The 16,941-nt window shown below is 37.9% G+C and overlaps 1 protein-coding gene across 5 annotated transcripts in view; it reads left to right on the forward strand.

The window, feature by feature from the left end:
- Nucleotides 1-3,781: 3,781 nt before the first annotated feature.
- The window catches only part of FBXO4 (F-box protein 4), a 38,132-nt gene continuing 24,972 nt past the window's right edge, over nucleotides 3,782-16,941 (forward strand). For 2 of the 5 annotated variants that reach the window (XR_005019506.1, XR_005019507.1), the window contains exons 1-7: nucleotides 3,786-3,976; nucleotides 5,957-6,192; nucleotides 8,237-8,457; nucleotides 11,797-11,872; nucleotides 11,983-12,158; nucleotides 15,986-16,161; nucleotides 16,563-16,756. Coding sequence is in view for 3 of the 5 variants with exons in the window: in XM_036849340.1 (XP_036705235.1) it covers nucleotides 3,788-3,976; nucleotides 5,957-6,192; nucleotides 8,237-8,457; nucleotides 11,797-11,872; nucleotides 11,983-12,158; nucleotides 15,986-16,161; nucleotides 16,563-16,652 (1,164 nt within the window). In the remaining 2 variants the exon portion in view is untranslated. Of the gene's footprint in view, nucleotides 3,977-5,956; nucleotides 6,193-8,236; nucleotides 8,458-11,796; nucleotides 11,873-11,982; nucleotides 12,159-15,985; nucleotides 16,162-16,562 lie in introns of all 5 variants that reach the window. The other 3 variants (XM_036849340.1, XM_036849342.1, XM_036849341.1) reach the window with 3 other exon arrangements.

Below are 16,941 nucleotides of genomic sequence, written 5' to 3' on the forward strand. Positions count from 1 at the left end.
ATGATGCTGACTCCCGATTACCTCACCACCAACCAGTCAAGAGTGTCCACGAGCTGACCATGCACCCTGCAACCCTCTCCCTCGCCCTGTCTTTAAAAACCTTTCTCTGAAAGCCATCAGAGAATTTGGGTCTTTTGAGCATTAGCTGCGCATGCTCCTTGTTTGGCGCCTGAGGTAGATGCTGCACTTTCCTTCACCACAACCTAGTGTCAATAGATTGGCTTTACTGCATAAGGGCAAATGGACCCAAGTTTGGTTTGGTAACATATTGACAGTATTATTTCTTCTGGTCCTGATAACTTTCAGACAGGGTGGTTTAGTGGTTAGGAATATGGGTAGAGGCCTGATTAAATCCCAGCTCTGTTGTTTCCTAGCTGTGTGATTCCATTTAAATTATTTAACCTTTCTGTGCCTTAGCATTTTATTGTTTAACATAGGAATAATAATAATATCTACTTCACAGGTTATTGAAGAATAAATGAGTTAATGTTCAAAGTGCTTAGTTCAATGCCTAGCACATGGTAAGAGCTCAAAAGAGTTATTATTATTTTCCTTAATGGCCAGTTCTATGTATTGGGATACCTCATTCATCATGCTGAAAAATACCATAATGCTACATGAACCAGAATAATTGAGTGACAAACTCTTGTTCTGGCCAGTGAGCACTCACTGCCCTTTGCTCAGTACAAGTGGTGGTGGCCATTCTAAATGGGAAGCAGTTTTCAGAGAAGAAATCACTGGCTGTATAGGCATCTTAAATGTTTGTAATAAGTGTGGCTGGCAGAAAACCTACAATTAATTTTCAGAAGTTTTTCAGCCTCAGACTCCAAATGTATATATACCTGCTGTATATGAACTTCCACATTTACCAATCAGCTTGATTGATTGACTTGGCTTCTGGTCTCTCTCTTACCTTTGGTCTCTTATCTCACAAGTCAGATGCATTTAATTAATATTAGTCATCTAAATATTATGGATACCCTGTTTAAAAATAGGTTAAACTGGTAAATCCACATGATTGAGTAGCATGTAGCTTTAAAAACCAAAGAGGAATATTTCTGTAAAATGCTATGGAGTGGCCATATTAAGTGAAAAACAAGGTGAAGGTGTATAGTACTATTTATTTAAGAAAGAATATAAATGTGTGTGTATAATCTCGTTTGCTTATATTTAAAAAAAAAAAAACAACTTAAAAAAAAAGGTTACCTATGGTGGAAGTGGGAGGGGCAGAGGAACCAGTTGGAGGGGATCAGGGTGGAAACTAGACTTCTCTGAATATATGCTGAATTTTGTATTTTTTACATCAGAATTAAAGAAAACCCCTAAAAATCCAAAGCAAAATGAAACAAATGAGCTGTAATTATGTAGCCAATTGGTGGCTTCAATACACAGGAATGTGTCAGTTATCTTTAAAGCACAAAATTTGCACACCCCTAGTGGGATATCCCCAAGGGCAAAAGGAACTGGAAAGAAATCAAACTCCTCCGTACTTACATTGTTAATAACTATGAAAATCAGAAATGTATGTAATTAGAAATGAGGATTTTCAGTGTAAGAAAAAAGAGACATGAAACTAAGGTAAGTAAAAATTCCGTAATTCTAAATTTGAATGGGAAATAACAGTATGAAGACCATTAAATAATGTCTAAATACCATTTCCCATTAAAACGAACTAGGGCTCCTTAGAGATAAGGCCGATTCAGATCTTGGGGAGGGCAGTCAAATGGTTGATGAGGGACAATTTTTCTTTAATTCATCTAATAAAAGGAATTACAAAATTCGAAAAGCAACATTTTGCAACTTGTAAACAAAAAACAATCATTGGTAACTGTAGAATCTTAGCTACTAAATACATTTTATTTCATTTTATTATTCACTCTCATATTCCTATATATATATGTATTCAAATTTTTCCATAATAAAAAATTATTTGAACGCATTCTTTTATAAATGTCATTCTAAGAAAGCTTAGAACCATTTCACTACTTCATACTTAAACTGATTTTTTTTTTTCTTGTGTTAGTTCTTTCTTGTTCCTAGAGAGGTAGGAGAAATGCCAGTTAATTCATGGCTCTTTTTCTTGTCTGGACAGTCTCACAGAACTAAGCCTTCAGTTGGGTTGGTTATTGGCCCCTGGCAATGGCATGCATGCAAGATAAATAATGAAACTAAATTCAGATCTCACAGAACCTCAGTTATTGGGCTTTATTGAGTTTCTGTTATTTGACATTTAGATCCCCAGATATTTATTTTTGAAGTGCAAATACAAACCGATAAGCACTGTGTCCATTAAGCATTATGGCGCTCTGCTATGTGGAATATAGATAAAATATGGATATAGATACAGATAGGGAGAGAGAGACAGAGAGGTGAATATATATTATGTTAAATATATGTATGTCTTTAAATATTTGTACATACACACACGTTATGTATATGTTCCCTGTAGCCTATCATGATCCTTAAAGACTTGAATGGTTTTATGAAGTTGCTGATCCTGTCTTCTATTTTGAAGACTATTAAAAAATGGGATTAATTTCCCACTCTTAGATATATATCTGGACAAAACTAAAATTCAAAAAATACTGCACTCCTATGTTCATAGTAGCACTATTCACAATAGCCAAGACATGGAAACAACCTAAATGTCCATTGGCAGATGAATGGATAAATAAGATGTGGTACATATATACAATGAAATATTACTCAACCGTAAAAAAGAATAATGCCATTTGCAGCAACATGGATGGACCTATAGATTACCATACTAAGTGAGGTAAGTCAGACAGGGAAAGACAAATACCATAAAGATACCACTTATATGTGGAATCTAAAATATGACACAAATGAACATATATCTACAAAACAGAAACAGACTCACAGACATAGAGAACAGACTTGTGGTTGCCAAGGCGTGGGGGAGGCATGGAGTGGGAGTTCTGGGTTAGCACATGCAAACTATTATATATAGAATGGATAAACAACAAGGTCCTACTGAACAGCACAGGGAACTATATTCAATAGCCTGTGATAAACCATAATAGAAATGAATATAAAAAAGAATGTATATATGTATAACTGAATCACTTTGCTGTCTAGCAGAAATTAACAACACTAAATCAACTAAAATAAAAAGTTGCAACAACAAAAAATAGATTAATTTTTTTAAATGGGTGATTTGGGTAATATGTGAGAGAAGGTTTTGACAATTGATGTAAGACAATGGTGGACAGAGGCTGATTCCGAAATTTAGAAATTTCCATATTTGAATATTCTCACGAAGAGAACGGATAGCTGCATGCCCTGGAAATTGCACGCAATTGCTGGTTGACAGTTTAAACCAGATTACGTAGAGATATTAAGCCCCAGATAGTGGAAGAGGGCCACCGTCTTTTGCATAAGTAAGAGTCGCCCAGACCCAGGCAAAGTGGAAATGGGTCCCAGACAGAGGGACCCACCTTGGGTGAAGTAACGAAGTTATAAAGGGTCAAAGGGCGAGAGATTTTATACCAACGGGTGAGGTCAGCGCGCCTAAGGTTGAGGCGTGGAGTGAGGGGAGCAGTGATTGTCGGCGGGAACCTCAAGCTCAACTGGGAACCACGCTCAATCGATCCATCTCTCCGTTCCGTCCCCGGCTCTGGAGGCTTCTCCACCGGGGGTGCGGAGGGGCAGATGGGGGCGGCAACGGGGGGTGGGGGAAGGGAGGGAGCGGAGGCGGGGGGGCGGGGAGCAGGGGACGGACGCGCCGGCGTCACCCTGCGGTGCGTCACGTGCTGCGTCGGCAGCCATGGCGGGAAGCGAGTCGCGCAGTGGAGGCGGCTCCCCTCAGCCTCACCACGGCGACTGGGGCCGCCTGGAGGCTGCTATCCTCAGCGGCTGGAGGAGCTTCTGGCAGTCGGTGGGCAAGGAGAGGGCGGCTCCGAGGGCCTCCCCGGAGGAGGCGGACGAGGAGGCCAGCTCGCTAACGCGGCTGCCGGTGAGCGTCGGCCGCCACCCGCGGAGGACCGCGGGCCGGGCCGGGAGGGGCGCTCGCCGGGGCGGCCTCTGGGGGCCGGGGCGGGGGGAAGCCTCCCTGGGCCCGGCCTGTGTCTGGCCCCGTCCCTGCAGCCATTCCGAGCAGTGTCGTCACCTGGGGGCAGAAGTTGAGCAGAAACGCCGTGGCGTTGACCCCTGGTGCCGCCCAGCTGGGCCGAAGGTCGCCCCGAAACTCACCTGCAGGTTGTGCCCTGGCAACCAGCCAGGTCACCTTTTGGTTTTCTACCCCCAAAACAGGTCTAGGGACTGGGGCACCCTGAACGTCAGGTTAAGGAAATGCGGAGACCATTCCAGACGTTCTGGAAATCATGGAAAGCGTCCAGTGTCTTGTGTTCTCAGCATCTTTCATCCCAGGGTCCATGTACCGAAACACCTGGCGGTCCTGCAGAACACACACTCTCCTAGGATTTTGCGACTGTTATCTTACCTGTATTTCAAGTGACAAAACTGACAATTGAAAGTAAATGACTAGGGATTTCCCTGGCGGTCCAGTGGTTAAGACTTCACTTTCCACTGCAGGGGGTGCAGGTGGATCCCTGGTGGGGAGCTAAGATCCCACATGCCTCTGGCCAAAAAACCAAAACATAAAACAGAAGCAATATGGTAACAAATTCAATAAAGACTTTAAATATGGTCCACGTCAAAAAAAAAAATCTTAAAAAAAAATGCGGGAAAGTAAATGACTAAATTACAAGGGCCTCAAGTTACGGCAGGCCACGAGAATTACACACATTTTTCATTGTTAAACTTTTCAGGTAGATAGGAAAACGGAGAGAGGAGAATTTCTTAGAAATTATTAAAATGCTATATCTCAGCTGGACTATTGACACTCTTGAGGTCCATGAGAAATTAAAAACTGCAGGCTTAGGTTGCCTCCATGTTTCTCCTTGCAGAGGTTCTCTGAAATAACAGATTTTACAGAAGAACGCAGGTGACATTTACTCTTTGATTTGATGTAATGATAAAATCAGAAGTTTGTCCGCTTGATAAAGATTTTATTTTGAAGAATAAATTATTTCATTAAGCAGGTCATTCAAATAAATGGTGTGGCAGAATATCCATAAGGAAAAATTAAATGAAGTGGTTATTTTACTTGAAAAATACCAGAACAATGGGAGGTATTTCAGGAATGTTTCAATGCGTCAAAAATGAAATGTTCATTATGATTTTATCCTGAGACAGGAAATTAACTTCAGCATGATAGATTTCATCATTAAAAATAATGACTGTTGAATTCCCTGGTGGTCCAGTGGTTAAGACTCTTCGCTTCCACTGCAGGGGGCACGGGTTCCATCCGTGGTCAGGGAAGTTCCACATGCTGCTGCTGCTGCTGCAAAAAAAAAGACTGAAGTTGATTTTTTGTTATTTAGTATAAAAACTGTTAATTTTGTAATTTGTCATGATAGAATTAATTATTAAAATGATACACTGTTCAGTTGACCTTTGGTTTCCTAGTATAATTATTTGTTATTTTGTAATTTATTATTTCTTTTTTATAAATTTATTTATTTTTGGCTGCGTTGGGTCTTCGTTGCTGCGCGTGGGCTTTCTCTAGTTGCGGAGAGCGGGGGCTACTCTTCGTTGAGGTGCGCGGGCTTCTCATTGCGGTGGCTTCTCTTGTTGCGGAGCACGGGCTCTAGGAGTGCCGGCTTCAGTAGTTGTGGCTCGCAGGCTCTAGAGCGCAGGCTTAGTAGTTGTGGCGCTCGGGCTTAATTGCTCCGCGGCATGTGGGATCTTCCCAGACCAGGGCTCGAACCCGTGTCCCCTGCATTGGCAGGCAGATTCTCAACCACTGCGCCACCAGGAAGTCCCTGTAATTTATTATTTTAAAAAGTCCCTGTAATGTATTATTTAAAAAAAACTTTTTACCAAGATAAATTATTCATCCCTTTAACGTACTTGCTGCTTCCTTCTGTTTCAGATTGATGTACAGCTATATATTTTGTCATTTCTTTCACCTCATGATCTATGTCAGTTGGGAAGTACAAGTCATTATTGGAATGAAACTGTACGAGATGCAATTCTGTGGAGATATTTTCTGTTGCGGGATCTTCCTTCTTGGTCTTCTGTTGACTGGAAGTCTCTTCCAGATCTAGAAATCTTAAAAAAGCCTATATCTGAGGTCACTGATGGTGCATTTTTTGACTACATGGCAGTGTAAGTATCTAGTTTTACGAATTAAAAAGAAGATATTAAATTTAACTATATTACAAGTCAGTAGTCTAAATTAGTCTTGGCCCTCCTACTAATTTGTTGCATGAATTTTGAGTCTGAGTTGTCCTTTTGTAAAATTGGGGGTTAGGTAAAATAACTTCCTTCATAGAACCGTTTCAGCGTTCACATTTTGTTATTTCCCTGTAGTACCTAAGTAGAGTATTTGAATAATTATAGATAGTTTATATGGCAAGAAGTAAAACACTTCTTAAAATTTTCATTATCTTTAGAACACTTGTCATTTTGTTAAAATAAGTACTTTTCCATATCCAGAGAAGGAAAGGCCAGAGTTCAGACAGGAGTTCTTATGCATGGAAGAAAACCATTCTTAAGTTTCTGGGAAATAAGATTTTGTTATCACCCAAACACATTGACATTTTCGAATATCATGTATTTGAGAGAATTAATTTTATTGAGCAACTATAGTATATTGGATTCTATGATGGATGTTTTATATATGTTTACTTATTTAATTCTCACACAATAAGAAGGTATTTTCCTTGTGTTATGGATGTGGAATGAAGGTTCTGCATGGTTATGGATTTGTCTAAGGTCGTATAATTTGTAAGGGACTGTAATGTCGTTAGTTCTGGATATAACCTGCTTTATTAAGAGCCCCAAATTTAAGGCATTGTAAGTAAAATTTAAAGAATATTTGTGCGTTAGGTAAGAATTGTTTTCCTGTGGTAGATTTAATAGCTACATGTGGGACTTTTTTTCATATTTTAAGTTATTCAGACTCTTTCCTTATTCCAATACAGATGCCATTACATCAAGTCTTGTGAGACTACTTGATTAAAATACGCATGTATGTAATTTTAACAAGTGCTACTGTACTCTCACTTGCTAGTGTTACCTCTTCGTTGTCCCACAGCCAACCATAACATCAAGTGTTTCTGTGCACTGTGGAACCACGTTTTCCTAGGGATAGTAATAATCGTAATAACGACCATTTGTGATCATATAAATTATTTCTTATCCTTACAACCCTGGATTGATTGTTATTGCTCAAATAATGCAGATGAAAAAACTGAAGTTTAGACTATAAGTGGCTTATATGACTAATTAAAGTGGTGAGGCTTGGCCAGATCTACCTAGCTGCAAAGTTGATTTTTTTTTCCTTCTTGAATTACAAGGTTCCTAAGTAAAGGTGATTGTCTTGTAACGTTAGTTATTGTCTTAACCAGCTCGATTTAAAGGGCTTTAGGTTTTATTTTGATTTGAGTAACTTTGTTTTAATTTTTGATAACATGTTGAATTGCTAGTTTAGAAATTTATAGCTGTTGAAAAAGTTGAGTTGTTTCTTTCACATGATTCTTAGTTTGCCAGGTTACCTATACGGAACATTTGAGCTGCCCTGTAATTAATACTTATTGAACTGTTACTGTTAATAGAAGTACCCTAAGAAATTTGGTTATATTGGTAGCTTTTTTTTGTTTTTTTATCTCTAGGGACATTTATACTATCTATGTAGTTTATGTTTAGTACAGTGTTTCTCAGTTTTGGCACTATTGACATTTTGGAGCAGATGTTATGGGAACTGTCTTGTGTGTGCATTGTAGGATGTTTAACAGCATCCCTGGACTGTAGACATTAAGAAATGTTCCCTGGGGGTGCAAAATCTCCCCAGGTTGAGAATCACTGCTTTATGTAGTGAATTTTAAGCATTGAAACATGTGTTAGACCAAGTGTTTCATGAGAGAATCTAAATGAAAAATTAGAAAGTAAGTAACCGATTCCCAGGGAAGACCTCCTCAGCTACTAGACCACTACTACTCCCATAGCATCTTGTGCTTCTTTCTGTCATGGAACTCGGCATATGTATTATAATGGTGCCTGTCCTCCACTGCCCTCCATGAGGACTGGGACTGTATAATCATTATATCCCTTTTGTCTAGCAAGTTCTCAATACATTATATATTGTTGAATGAATAACTGGCTAAGTAAGTGTTTGTGTTAATTTTCTAATTGTGCCAATTTTATACAGCTATAAAATGTGCTGTCCATATACAAGAAGATCCTCAAAATCTAGCCGTCCTATGTATGGAGCTGTCACCTCATTTTTACACTCATTGATCATTCAGAATGAACCACGATTTGCCATGTTTGGACCAGGTTTGGAAGAACTAAATACATCTTTGGTGTTGAGCTTGATGTCTTCCGAGGAGCTTTGCCCAACAGCTGGTTTGCCTCAGAGGCAGATTGATGGTAATTTTCATGTTAATCTACAGTACATAATAATTCAAACACTTTGAGCTTGACTCTAATGTTAAATAGAAAGAAATTAGTTTTTAAATTAATTAACTCTTTGTTGTAATGAAATATACTAATTTGGTGCATGGGAGCCCTCAGGTCTCTATGGACTGAAAGAATTAATTTACTTTTTATAAGAGGTAAGCTTTCTCTTACTTTCTTAGTCCAGAATATGAGATTATGTGAAAGCAAATTGTATGTTGTCAAAATGTTATATTTGTTTGCTATAAAGCAGAAACTAACACACTACTGTAAAGCAATTATACTCCAATAAAGATGTTATTAAAAAAAAGTTATATTTGTACATTTACCATATTTTAAAAGAATGTTAACAGCAAAAACCATTCAGAACCTACTATATGCAAAGTACTTTGATATATATTGGAATTTCAAAAAAGAGCTAAATTATCACCTTACCTTTATTTCTATGAAAAACAATAGCAACAACAGCCATGTAGTTAGTTTGGTAAGTAGGATATATAATAAACATGCATAACAGTGTAAACTAGCTTGTGCTTTACTTATTCATTTATTGAGAGTACCTATTAGATACTAAAGATGCAGAGATTTAAAACAAACAACATAAAAAATCTCCTGTTTGCCCTGAAAGGTACTTGGTCTAGACGAGGGCAGAGACATGTATACAGGTGATTAGAATGTGGTGTAATTAGCTCCTGTGTAGAAAGGTAAGGGTCAGAGAAGGCTCTGCACTGAACATGATGCCTTACATGAGTCAATAGGATAAGTAGGGGTAGGCCATCAAAAAAAGGGTAAAATATTCTAAGCAGTGAGAACTACATTTCTAAAATCCCAAAGTTCTGAGTGTGCATGACACACTTGAAGTAGCTCTGTGTGTCCAGAGTGGGGCCAGGTGAGAAGACGCTTGTATGTCAAGCATTTGTTGAAGGATTTTAAGCAGAGAAGTAAGATGATCAAGATGGCATTTTGGATAGATCACTCTGGCTCCTGAGTGGAGAATTGATTAGAAGGGATAAGAAACCACTACAATATTGTGATAAAAATATGAAGGATATAGAATTGACTCAATGTGTGTTAGCAGTAATAAGGATAATTCCTGGTTTTTGGTCTGATTTTCATATTGGATGATGGTGCCATTCACTAGGTTAAGGAAACACAGGAGGAAGAGAAACTTTTGATACAAGTAGAGATGCCTGCTATAAGCTAGCCGCTTGAATGGAAGCTCCGTTAGGGCAGAAATCTTGTCAGCTTTATTCTTAGCTGTGGTGCCAGGCACATAGTAGGCATTCAATATATATTTGATGAGTGAATGAATGAATGACTTTATGGATTACTTTATGCATCCATGTCTCAAGAGAAAGATCTGGGCTAGAAATGAAGATTTGGGAATAATATGAAGTCCACATGGACTTGGAAGTTTCTGACGATAGAGAGAAATATTGTGAGCCAGGTGCTGAAATCATCAGTGAATGTCTGGAGGAAGGGATTATCAAAAGGAGATTCATGAGTTACAAGGTTAAGGACGGGGAGATGGTATTACAGCTAAATGGTGTGCGTGTCTCTGAGAGATGGAGTTTTTTCAAGAGGGTTGGTGAGTAATGGTTAAGACGTGGCATTGAGGAGTAAAGAGACCATTCACCTCATCTCTTTACCCTGAGATGTGAGAGAATAGGTAACTTTGTTACTTGAGAGCCCACTGTTAAGAGAAGCGGCACCTAGGGACAGGCTATTTTCAGGTAGGGCCATGAGGTGGAAGGAACCGTTCAAGAAGAGGTTGGGGATATGGGGAAATTTGCGGATTGTGAAATGGCAATTTCATTCTCCAGACAGCAGCTGGAGTGATTGTTTGAAATTGCCCATCTAATTGTGCCTCAGACCCTGCAAGGTCAGGGAAGAGTGGAGGGATGAATCATTGGCAAGTTGGGGCAAAACAACATGAGAATCATACTGGGCCAAGGTTAGATGTGTTGAGAGGGTAATTTCTGGAAGTTAAACTGATGAAAACAAAGATCAGAGACATGGTAGAATTTGTTTCTGTGATCTCTCTGGGGAGGCCCCTGGTGGTGGGAGGACTAGGGCCACTTTGCCTGGGATGCTTGCAGTCCTAGCCACCAAGATCTCTATATATGTGTTGCCCAGAATGGTGACATAAGATGGCACGGCATAGCTGCTTTAAATACCTAGAGTGGTTATAATGCAGGGATTAAGGATATTAAAGATGGAGTTGTCCTAATGAGGTAAGTAGAGGCCAGATTATATTAAAATTTTGTTTATCTGAAGAGCAGGGGCTTTGAAGGGAAGAGATGTAATTAAAAGCATTTTAAAGCAATCTCTCCAGCTGCTGTCAGAAGAATGGATAGTAGGGGGCAGAAGTGGATTTAGGAGGCTAGTTAGAAATGATTACAGAAGTCCAGGTGAGAGATGATAATAATTTAGACTAAAAGGTGGGGGTGAGGATGGAGAGAAGTTGACAGATCTAAGAGGACATTTATATAGCAAAAAGAGGTAAAGCCAAGGAAGAGGAGAAGGATCTTTCCAGGAGGCAAGAGGAGAATCAGCCCCGTAGTGTTAACACAGCCAAAGGAGGGAAGGAGTTAAGAAAGAAGGACGAATGACAATGTTGAATGATTTAGATATAAAATAGTAAGAAGCTAGTGTTTAGCACCTGTTACTTACCAGTCACTCCATAGGTGTTTTACATATGTGATCTCATTTAATGCTTACAATAACCCTAAAAAGTGTGTATTATTTCTATATTTTGATGTCAAAACAGGCTCACAGAAACATGGGCATATGTGGCAAATTCAGGATTCTAGCCCAAGTCTAATTCCAAATTTCAGTGTCTGCCATATTTCCTCAGTTTTCTAAGGTGCCATGAATTTAAAAACAGCTTCTCAGAGTGGGGAAAAAAAGCCATTTGACTGAATGTGTACGTGGAGTATAAGACTAATGAGAAACATAAAAGAAGTGAAACTAAGCCTTAGTCTTGAGGATAAATAGTAGTAGCTGTTACGATGCAGCTGCTACTGAGAGGATGATGATAAAGTTAGTGATGATAGTGATGATGGTATAAAAAGGAATGTTAAAGCCTAGCAGTTTTTTCTTCTATATCCATAGTTTATTACCATGTGAATGAAAATTGCATACGGCATCTTTTCTTCAACACAAACATTTCATTTTATTCCAAAGCTATATATATAACTTGTCATAGTTTTTCATTTACTCTTTTTACTTATACCAAGTAATTTTTTTCATTCTCATCTTTTGCTGTCTTTATTAATGACTTGTTTTGATAACTGTAATTTTCCCCTTTAGGTATTGGATCAGGAGTCAGTTTTCAGTTGAGCAACCAACATAAATTCAACATCCTAATATTATATTCAACTACAAGGTAAGGCTGCCTACTTGGCAACCAATCTGAGACATCAGTAATGGAATATTTTAGGGGTGCGAAGTCTGTTTAGTGTCTGTTTATGTTCTATATTTACATTTTTCTTATAGAAAGGAAAGAGATAGAGCAAGAGAAGAACATACAAGTGCAGTTAACAAGATGTTCAGTATACAGAATGAAGGGGATGATCAACAAGGAAGCCGGTACAGTGTAATTCCACAAATTCAGAAGGTGTGTGAAGTTGTTGATGGGTTCATCTATGTTGCAAATGCTGAAGCTCATAAAAGTAAGTATTATCTTATTTTCTTTTTAAAAGCACTTTCTTTGCAAAGCAAATAAGAAAGTATGTTTTTAGGCTTTACTGTGGCTTGTTAAGAATATCATGGCTAATTTTATCAATGTGATTCTGTTATTACTGTTAATATTGGATTCCCAAAACTTGATGTGCATTAGGATCACTGAGGGATCTTGTTAAAAACGCAGCTGCCTGATTCCTACCCTGGTGGATTATGACTCATAGATTTGGGTTGTGTCTTGGGCATCTGTTTTTTTAACAAGCTTTACAGAATTCTGATGCACACCGAAGTTTGATACTATAACTACATAGTGTTTTTTTGTTGTTGTATGCTTCTGCACTTTTTGTTATTGGTGTTTTGTCTGCTTTTGGCCCTATTCAAATAATTTATGCAGGTAAATGAAAAATTTTACCTTTATTTTAATTTTCCAGATAGTAGAGAGATGTGTGGGGTGGAGTGTTTACTTTGGTTAAGTAGATTAGTTAAGAACACTATCCATATATTCTGAATAATTGCCATTCACAGTGTGATAAATAGCATGAAAATAGAATATTATTGGACCACAAGCCAGTATTGTAATTTCTTTCCCAAATCCTCTGTGAATAAGGTAGGGCATAAATATACAGTATATTATTCTCACTAGGAACAAGGTAGCAGCATCCCACTGCTGAAAGAATTTACAGTTTATGGTGCACTGAAATTAACTATAGCAACAAAAGCCAAATCCAGCTCAACTACTGACTAGCTGGACTCATCCCACTGCATTAATGGCCTAACAGAAGAATCATGTCCATTTCTAGAAGTAAATCCCCTTTACCTCGGTCTCTTCTGTTCTTCCACATAAAACATCTAACATTAAATTAAAAATTATAAGATACAAAAAAATATCAAAATGAAATGACCCATTGTCAAGTGATAAAGCATTCAATGGAATTAGACACAGAGATGGCCTGGATGTTAGCCCTCTCAGAAAGAGACATTAAAAGAACTATGATTAATATGTTAAAGAATCTAGTGGAAAAGATGGACAATATATGTGAACAAATAGGGATTTTCAGCAGAGAGAAGGAAGCTATGAAAAAATAAAATGGGAATGCTAAATATGAAAAATATGATAAGAGGTGAACAGTTCCTTCAGTGGACATATTAACAAAGGAAACCTTTTGTGAATGTGAAGATAGATCAATTGAAATTACCCAAATTAAAACACAAAGAGAAAAAAGAGTAGGAGTGGAGGACAAAACATTCAAGAGTTGGGGGAACCTATTAAGTGATCTAACTCAGGGGTTGGCATTTTCTTAAAGGTCCAGATAGTAAATATTTTAGGCACGTGAGCCATACAATCTCTCACGGTTACTCAACCCTGCTATTATAGTGCAAAAGTAGCCATAGACAGTTTGCAAATGAATGGGCATGGCTGTTTCTCAAAGAAATTTATTTATAAAAACAGATCTTCAGAGTTTGGTATGCTGACCCCTGATTCAATTTATATGTGATTGGAGCCCCAACACATGAGAGGAGTAAGAACAGGGAAAAAGAAATTTCTGAACAGATAATGAGCAAAACTATTTCAAAATTACTGAAAGAGAATAAACCACAGATCCAAGATTCTCAAAGAACTCCAAACCTGATAAATAAAAAATACAGATACATCAAAGCCAAACTGATGAAAACCAAAGGTAAAGAGAATATCTTGAAGGCAACCAGAGCAAAACAAAACATACATATAGAGGGCCAAAGATAAGGACAGAGACTTTCTGACAGAATTTTGCTGTAAGCCAGAAGGTAATGAAGGGAAATCTTTACAGTATTCAAAGGGGGGAAAATCTAATATCCAGCAAAGACATCTTTCAAAAATGAAGGCAAAATCAAGACTTTTTTCAGACAAACAAAATCTGAGAAAGTTCAGTCAGCACATTTGTATAACAAGAAATATTAAAGGAAACTCTTCAGGTAGAAGAATATGATACCAGGTAGAAAACTGCATCTACAAAAAGAAATGAAGAGCCTTGGGATATAAACAATATAGCTATACATAAAATATTTTTTTCTAATTTTAATTTATCATTATGTAAAGGAGAAACAGTAACAATGTATTATGGGTTTATGATATTTTTTAAATAAACTATATTGTAACAATATTACACAACATGGAAAGGCAGAAATGGAAACATAGTATTATAAGGTTCTATATGTGAAGTTATATAATACTTTTTAAAAGTAGACTGTTAGGGACTTTCCTGGTGGCACAGTGGTTAAGAATCCACCTGTCAATGTAGGGGACACGGGTTCAAGCCCTGGTCCGGGAAGATCCCACATGCCATGGAGCAACTGAGCCCATGTGCCACAACTACTGAGGCTGCGCTCTAGAGCCCACGAGCCACAACTACTGAGCCCATGCGCCACAACTACTGAAGCCCACGTGCCTAGAGCCCGTGCTCTGCAACAAGAGAAGCCACCGCAATGAGAAGCCTGCACACCGCAGCGAAGAGTAGCCCCCACTCGCCGCAACTAGGGAAAGCCTGCGCGCAGCAACGAAGACCCAATGCAGTCAAATAAATAAAATAAAAACTAAAAAAAAAAAGTAGACTGTTATAAGTTTAAAATATACATTGTAAATCCTTGAGCAACCACTAAAAAAAAGTGTAACAGAGGTATAATTAAATGAGCCAGTAGTGAAGATAAAATGGAATCATTAAAAAAGTCAGTTCAAAAGAAGGCAGGAAAAGGAACAAAGAATAGATGGAACAAGTCAAAATTCAAGAGGTATATGATAGATTTAAATGTACTGTGTTGATAATTACATTAAATGTTTATTTGTTTTCTATTAATATATAACAAATTACTGCCAACCTAGTGGCTTAAAACAACATCTGTTTATTAGCTCAGAGTCTCTATGTCTGAAGTCTTGAGCACGGCATGGCTGGGTTCTCAGCCTAGGTCTCAGAGGCTGAAATTAGGTTGTCAGATGGGTTACATCCCTTTCTGGAGGCTCTAGGGAAAAATCTGCTTTCTAGCTCACTCAGTTATTGGCTGAATTCAGCTCCTTACTGTTGTACGGCTGAGGTCCCTGTTTCCTTGCTGGCTGTCAGCTTGGGGCAGCTCTCAGCTTCACAGGCCATCGTCATTCCTTGTCATGTGACTCCCTCTGTCTTCAAATCCAGCAATGGAGAGTCTCTCTCACTAGGAAGAATCTCATCTGTTTTAAGGGATCACCTGATTAGGTTAGGCTCACTGAGTATAATCTCCCTTTCTTGAAGTCAGCTGTGTCTTACAGTATAGCCTAATCATGTCAGTGATAATCCCACTGTATTTACAGATTCCTCTCACACTCAGAGGAGAAGGGATTATACGGGGTATGAGTCATTGGGGTCATTTTAGAATTCTGCCTACCACAAAATGTCAGTGATTTACACTCCAGTGAAAGGCAGAGATTTTCAGTTTGGATAAAAAAGCTAGACTCAATTATATGTTTAAGTTTTGGAAACTACGGCCTTTGAAAGAAAGGGTAGTGACAGCTACAGAATTTGTGAGAGGAAAATATCTATATCAAAGTATTTTTGCTTTTAAACCATAGAGACATCTGAGTGGTACTGTTTTTGTTCTCTCTGATTTCACCTAAATTCCTATCCTTGCAAGGCTGATTAATGTAGTTTTACGAAAGAACAGTAAATGAACACAGCAATAGAGGCAGTTTGTTATGTTTGGATCCTGGTAATTTTTTGCTTCCCTTGTTTTGTTAGTTCTTAATTTTGTTTTATTATTTTTTAAGTCATTACAAGTAATGCAAATTAAGGGTTTTGACTACATTCCTTAGGACATGAATGGCAAGATGAATTTTCTCGTATTATGGCAATGACAGATCCAGCTTTTGGATCTTCAGGAAGACCAATGCTGGTTTTATCTTGTATTTCTCAAGCTAATGTAAAAAGAATGCCCTGTTTTTATTTGGCCCATGAGCTGCGTCTGAATCATCTAAGCCACCCATGGATGGTAAGGTCCTATTTTCTCTGGTGAGAAAAATCTCATTTTAGTTTTCACTCTACTTTCTAATTGATTTTTATTTTTAAAATTCTTTTTCTACTCATTCTCTTTAATAAAATAACATTCTAAAAGTCAGTTTTAGTAGCTTAATCGGTGGGAGATATTTGGTATCAAAGCTGACCTCTGAGATAAGTAATAAACCTCATATTGGTAGTAATTATAAGACAGAAGAGAAGATGATATTTTTTAATCTAAGCTCTCTAGAAGACCAAACTTGAGTGACTCACCCAAAGTTTATTGGGATTTTTTTAGTCCTGTTCTTTTTTGAGTGTCCAGGAAAATGTCCCACTTAATTATAAGATTTTTCACTCAGTTTCTTATTGACAGTAATCTCTTTTATTTGCTCATAGGTCCAGGATACAGAGGCTGAAACTTTAACTGGTTTTTTGAATGGCATTCAGTGGATTCTTGAAGAAGTAGAATCTAAGCATGCAAGATGATCCTCCTTTTAGACCTTGGGAACTGAAAGCATTTGAAACTTGTTACTAAGGTCGTGATGTGGATATTTGCTCAAGTCAGCTCATTCTGCCCTGCCTTTTTGCAGGTAGGGTTTATATTGGACAGCTGTAGCTACTCTATTTTTTAATATAATTTTTACTTTTTACCTTAAATCAATTACAAGAAAAAAGTTTCAGTGCTAGCATTTGGCCCCAAAATGAACCTTTTAATATTTTAAAATAACTTTTATATATATATATATATATTTTTTTTAATATTAAATTCTGGAAA

The sequence above is a fragment of the Balaenoptera musculus genome, chromosome 3, assembly GCF_009873245.2.
Source record: "Balaenoptera musculus isolate JJ_BM4_2016_0621 chromosome 3, mBalMus1.pri.v3, whole genome shotgun sequence".
Classification (NCBI taxonomy): Eukaryota; Metazoa; Chordata; class Mammalia; order Artiodactyla; family Balaenopteridae; genus Balaenoptera; species Balaenoptera musculus.